We start from the raw sequence: 7,262 nt of genomic DNA on the forward strand, positions 1-7,262 counted from the left end.
AAATTATCGCGTAAAATTTTTTAGAATGAAAATATCTGTATGTGAGGGTAAATATATTCTATCAACTCGCTACATGTATATTGTTTGTGGTAGAGAGATCTTCCTAGGTCAATGACATTGAACTTTGAAAAAGGATCGAGGTTATTTGATCTGAAACAGTCACGAATAACGATTTTAATAGAATTGTTACGACTGTTTCATTTCTCTAAATTCGATCCGGTAACTCGGTACGCTTGATCTTTCCTTTACGAGCACACAAATGCTCTACCGACGTCATCATTTTTCTGGCTTGCAATCAGTGTTTGACTAATGCTTTGCAGGGAGTGATTGACGGAAATATACGTTGAAAAACACGTTGGAATAATACCAATGTATAACTTTCATTTAATTCAATGAAGTTTAAGCTAGCAATTCTTCCAATTTCTAAATTTTTTAATTTTTTCGATCAATGTCTAAATGAAAAATCCAAAAAATATAAATTTTTCTTTAGAATAATTGTGATACTATAAAGGTCAAATACAAAACTGATTCTAAATTAAAATGAAAAAATTGTTTACGTTATACGAGACAGACTGAAAATAATTAAACATTAAAATTTGTCTTATGATATAATTTTCTAGAATCGACGAATATAGGTTTCATGAAAATAATACAAGTCGAACGATATTGGAAATCTAAGAAGAAGCAAATATTTTTACAGCATTGAATCACTGATTAAACCATTGTAACGTTCGGTAAATATAAGTCGATAATTCCACATGCGTAACAATACAGCGATCAATATGTAATGCAACATAGTCACAACAAGGTTTCGACATACAAGAGCTATTTACTTGATAATGACGAAAATACACGATTTTCATGAATATACATGTCCCATCTATTTAGAACAAAACTATGAAAAATATTCTCCTAATTGCAGATCTATAAAGCTTCGAACTATCAATGATCAAACTTTACGATTCGATCACAGCATGATTTCCAAAGTGTGGAAGAAAGCGTGTCATACAATTTACCGAACAGTCGAAGATATAAATAAAAATATTCTCTAAAAATACAAGAAAGAAAAAGAAAACATTGCGCTCCTAGTTCATGTTTCTCCAAACATCGCCATTTTTGATCTCCAAAGAACGAGGAATAAAATACACTTTCAATTTCACAAACACTCCAGAATATAAATAACAAAAATTCCCTGAAATGACAGAAACATCGCGTTCCTAATTACACCTATATATTAACAAACTATTATTTATCATTTCCGAAAAACGAAGACTAAGGCATTCGTTCGATTCATCAAACGTTAGAAAATACAAATTACAAAAATTCTTCGAGACCACGAGATACATCATGCTGCTAATTTCATCCTCTGAAAACCGTAAACTCACAGATTTGCAAACTGTACCAATGAACGAACCTTCGACGATAATCAATCCCACCGAAACATGTCCAAACACCAAAGACAAACATCGCGTACTTTTTTTCCTCGAATTTTATCAACTGGTAGTTCGAAATTAACCCCATGAACGATCTTCGAATCGACCAACGAAACAGAAGAAACGCAGATGTCCCCACCCGCGCTCCGCCAGCTACTAGCTCAGCCTATATAAACCCGCGTCATCTCGCAAGACTCTTCATTCTATACGAGGCGTCAGTCTATGTATAAAGTCGGAAGTATCGTGGCATACGGATTGTTAATACCGTGGAAAATATCATTCAACAACGAACTGCGAGATAGTACGCGTGCATTTGTTTGAATCCACTAGGCGGACAACGCTTAGGTATACCGAATAAAGATCGCTTGAACGAGGACCACGAAACATTTCTTGAGCTACCAGAGCCAAGATCCTTTGCTGCCTGGGTTCTGGTGAGGGTCAGTGCGCGGGACCATCCCGCCTCGAGAGATTCATCGAACGTCGTTTTCCACATTTCCAACATCCAAAATTGCAACATATCGAAATTATTTTCGAATTGAAAATAATTAGAGCTTCTGTAAATTTGCACCTGGAAGAACGAAGAGAATAAATCAATAGAGAGGAAGCTTTCTTCAAGGAGGAATCGTCTCATTGCTGTTCTTCATCGTTTCGACAGACAGGCGACAGCCTTTGCATCTTCTCTTTTGCAACATTTCGAAGAATTCGTCTACACGACAGGATGAAACTAGTACTCTTAGTGACTTTGCTGGCGGTCCTGTATACCGTCGACTATTCCAATAGTGCTGCAGTCAGATCGGAGGTAAGATATATACGTATATGATATTTTAATTAGTAGGTCTGTTGGAATAAAAATCGATGATCAAGAGAGTAGATAGAAAATGCTGAGAACTCTGATCATTGATCATTCTGCTTATCGGTCTGTGCATGGAATTTTCTATTGCATTGGAGAAATTTTACTAATTTCCGATAGTCGAACACCTGCTATCAAGATTCGAAGTGAATTCATGCGTACTAGATTTGAGTGAATAATTATCAGAAAAGCTAAATAGGAATATCTTCGAAACTATTTCCTTTTAATGTAGTTATGATCTTTAAAGAAAGCTTATGAAAAAAAGAACGCGTCTTAATAACTAGTTAAAACGAAGACAATGGTGTTGTAATTTAATACTGATCAATTTCAATTCAAATAATTTGCAACGAAACAATTCTTGAAATAAAGAAGTACCATCTTTCAATATCGAAAGAAATATTTTCAAGATTTTGATTTTGAACATTGATTCGAAAACGAAAAAGGATCACACATAACGTTATCGAAAACTGTTGAATAGCAAATTTAATGGCACCATCGATAATTTTTCATTTTTGGACAGGTAAATCATAAGTGTGAACATTATCGTAAGATTGTAATTGTATTTCGTTAAATGCATGATAAAGCAATGCGTATAAGACTCAACTCCAACGTTTCTCTTTTCGAAATGTGAAATCGATAGCATTGACCCTTACTGCGTCGATAATTTCATGCGTAACGCGTAAAAGATAATCGCAAAACAATTTCGCTATCTTTCTACGTATTTCTTATAATTAATCGTGAACTACTCCAAGTTGATCTACAAACTCTGATCTACCACAGATTACAATATTTCTTATGTTGCTTTTATATAATATATTCATAATTATTATTGTTGCTATTATTCTATTACATAATATATTATATTTACAGTTATTATTAGTACTATTATTTCCAATACATTTATTAATATAAATTATATACAAGAAAGTGTAATAGTAAACCGTAATTTTAAATCAATTTATATTAAAATTATTCTATGGAAGATTAAAAAATTTCCCGCGTGTATTTTCCTTACATGTAGTATATAGTATATATGATTTTTTAAATACCGTACAATTTTCTAAAATTCGAATTTATAGAATTAATAATTTTTCTATTATTTCTACTACATTTGTCGTAAATTTTGTGCGAGAAAATCTGGAGTTTGTAACATTTGATGTGTTATTATTTTACAGGAATTCGCTGAACAGTTGCGCAGGATTGTTCATGAAATGCACCCCGATAACCTAAGAACACAGAGAGCAACCGAGAGCGGAAATGACGACCGTCCGAAACGGAATTGTTACGATACACCCTGCGGATGGAATACATACAATCCTGTCACTCGGCGAGGCACGATTTTCATGCCGAATACGTAAGTTAAAATTATACACGCATGATGCACAAGATAATTACTGATATCGTAATTATCAAGTAAACATTTTTAGGAAAATTGTACATCGCAATTTTTTCCCCTTCGATGATTTGTTCTGTCATTACATACGATTATATAGGAATCGTATTATTGTATTGTATAATTTTCATTAATATATTCGTTCGTTTAATTATTCATATAATTGTTTATTTAATATATTAATATATTCGTGAAATATTTATAAAGCGTAAAACAAGCAGCAACTTAATTACAGAAAATCGGACGATTAATATTCGATGTATATTATTTCTCATAGAATTAGCGAAATGTATTCAAAATGGGTCTTTATGAATGAACTATGCTAATATGTAATAACCCTGCAAGATAAAAAGTAGTAACAAACATTCTTTATCATCTATCAACAGTGCACAATGAATGTTTAATCTCGTTCGCAGTTTTATTATTGTACAAGTAATCAACGTTTCACATAAAGTTATTATTCCAATTAATTCAGATGCAAATTATAAGTATGTAATTGGGCACTCTTACCATTCATGAAACGTTACAAAATTCAGTATTACTATTCTCATAAACTGCTCATTTACGCTATTTAATAATTATCGAAATGAAATTAATAACGATCCAACAAAGATTTAATAATTATAAAAATGTTACTAAAAATATTTTACAAACAAAACTTTACAGTTACAAATTTACTTTCATTTTATTTAATTTCATTAAATTTATTTAATTAAAATTGAATAAATACACGAAAAATAATATTAAAAATATTTCATAGAAAAAGTTTTATAATTACAAAAACTTCAAAATTAAATGAATTATATTATTTGAGTATCTCAACATAAAAATATTTTTTGTTCTTTTATTAGGTGTAAGTGTCCTGACGATACGTACAGGTGCGTGCGTACAGGTGAAAACGTATCCATGAGTGCGTACGTATATCACTGTCGTCAAAATACGACATCGGACGATATTGAAGGCGAAACGTCTGAAGATATGGATTATCTTAGTTAAGAAAGATGCAGACATACCTGAATGACAAACGCCTTTTCGAACAACAGTTGTTATGGTGTTGTCACCGTCCTGGTCACTGCATCACCATCGAACGAAGCGATTCTCCATTCTCTCCTCCAAGGAATATTCGACACTCAAATTAAATACTACATACGGACTACATACGGATACGTAAATCTACAAAAGAAAACGTCACGCTGTCACAATATATTCGCGTTAAATAATTGTATACGTCAAAAATCGGCATCTTGCTGTCTAACGAGGCGCCGCTTGTGTATAAGATACAGCGGGAAGAAAATCAAATACCGGTTCGATATTTGAAATTAAATATGGCCGCGATATTATTTCGATAATCGAAATTACCGACAAGCTAGGATAAGAAGTTTTTCAACAATTTTTCAATCTCAGAACATAAATCGACATAATCGTATCGATCTAATTTAAAGATTTTTAACAAATTTGTAGTATTTATAGATAAATAAAATGAAAATCGGATAAGATTGGTTAGATGTAGTAAACGGAATATCGGTTTATCGGCGCGTGAATGTTAGAATAGACTTTCAGTATAAAATAACATTTTAATTATAAACTAACACATTTATAAGATATTTTTATGCACAAGTTTCCCTAAGATGATCATCTACGAGATTTTGATAATTCTCGCAAGAAACGTTGTTAAAAATTAGTAATTTTACCTTAATTACACGGAACGAATCTTCGAACAACGCACCAACGTCGCTTGGAAACCGTAGACTGCGCGCGCATATTGCCTGTCGCTATGAACAAGATCTCGCGCAGTAGCGCCATTTTCAAACTCATTTAGCTTCTTACACTGTAAATTTGAATTTCGTTACAAATCCTTAAAACAAAAATGATGAATATAGAAGTGTTGTGTAAATTTTGATGTAAAACAAATAACAAAGGGGGAAATTGAACTGCTATCGTTCGAAATAGACAAGACGCACGGAACACAAAGCCGTAAGTTAATCGCAGTTTTTCTTCAAATTACTCATATAGAAAATTCATCATAAGGTAATCAAGCGATAACTAACATACATCAATATTTTATGATTTTTAATAATAAGTTTCATTATACTTTCTTGGCATAAAATAGTAGGAAGTATGTAATGAAATCTTTTCAGACCTGATTGATCTTATGGAAATAAGTTATTAACGATGAATTTTAATCGTCTATACAAAAATATCTGATTTGTAAAAAAGCCACTTAATTTTTTGAAAAATGGATAAGATCGGGTCTAAGAAGATTCAAGTTTGTATCAAACTTTAATAAGATCCAAACTTCGTATTCGTAATTTTATTCTTAAGCTACGATGCTTACCAGAAGTAAACTTTTATTTGAAATTTTCAAGTATTCGGAAGCCTTGTCTTTGTCTACTTTTTGTAAAATTGTATTTATTTACGTCAATCCAGTACTCATGGTTATTATGAAAACATATCTTTCATTTATCATAATTTAATCCATAAAAGAATAAAACGAATACGAAACTTTAATATTTTCATCGGTAACCATGAAGTTGTCGAGAATCGATTGTTATAATCGAATACAAATCTTGGCGATTCGATGTACTGATTTCTATTCGAATTTCAAAATACCAGTTACGAATAAGAACGAATTTATTTTTTACCGAACCTCATCGGCCATTAACAATAAATAATGTAATTATTTTTAAGTTAACGAACACCTTAGAAGTACTCAAGGTGGTGTAAAATTAGCAAGGATAGGTTACAGTATTTCGATAAGGAACAATCCATAATTTTGTACTTAAAGGGAAAAATTATTTCGAATCTTTTTTGTATATCATTATCGACTATTTATAACGTGCAATAGTAACATATAGTTGATGAAAGAAATGCAGCAGTTTAGGTTACGATCTCGTTATGTTTCTTGCATCGACTATAACTATATCGTTCGATTATTATAAACGTCACATTCGAATTTTTACTTAAAAACCAAAGAGATTCTTACTTCAATTATTTTCCATCCGATCGACTTTTTACATTTCATAGATTACACCGTCTTGTGATTGCTTTGCAACAATCTCGAATATTATTATCGAGATAAAATAAAACCCAGATGATGATAGATCATCTTGTTTCTTGTTTTCAATTGTGTCGGAATAGATATACATGAAGGGATAAAATAGAAAAGTAATTATATAGAACAATTTGTCTACACGTTTGCAATATCAATCGTATTGTAAGTTTGTTGAAAAATTAGATAATTTGATCCTTTATATGTAATGCCCAATTCATCTAGAAAATGTTGGTTTTCTTGATACTGAAAAACGAATTAATAATTTCGAATACTCTTACTGTTTCAAGAGAACGTGTAGAAAATGATACAGACAATGTATTCGTATGCAGTATTTCACTTAATATTTAATACACAGGAAGAGTAAATTATCTATAGTTGTACGACGATTACCAATGTTATCATTTTTAATAAAAATAAGTAATGTTGCTGGAAATATTATTTTATATCCATCCTTTTTCCCACATGAATTATCACTTACCTCAATTCTTAGTAGTTAAGAAATAAGGGCAAGTTAATTCTGTATTATGACCTGAA

General features: G+C 31.5%; 1 protein-coding gene across 1 annotated transcript; it reads left to right on the plus strand.

Moving 5' to 3' along the window:
- Window positions 1–1,618: 1,618 nt before the first annotated feature.
- LOC139991406 (uncharacterized) lies at window positions 1,619–7,161 on the plus strand. The gene is made up of 3 exons (XM_072011438.1): window positions 1,619–2,232; window positions 3,459–3,637; window positions 4,528–7,161. Exons 1-3 carry the CDS (start codon window positions 2,152–2,154, stop codon window positions 4,670–4,672), a joined length of 405 nt encoding a protein of 134 aa, XP_071867539.1. The 5' UTR covers window positions 1,619–2,151; the 3' UTR covers window positions 4,673–7,161.
- The last annotated feature ends 101 nt before the right edge of the window (window positions 7,162–7,262 follow it).

The sequence above is a fragment of the Bombus fervidus genome, chromosome 10 (assembly GCF_041682495.2).
Source record: "Bombus fervidus isolate BK054 chromosome 10, iyBomFerv1, whole genome shotgun sequence".
Taxonomy (NCBI): domain Eukaryota; kingdom Metazoa; phylum Arthropoda; class Insecta; order Hymenoptera; family Apidae; genus Bombus; species Bombus fervidus.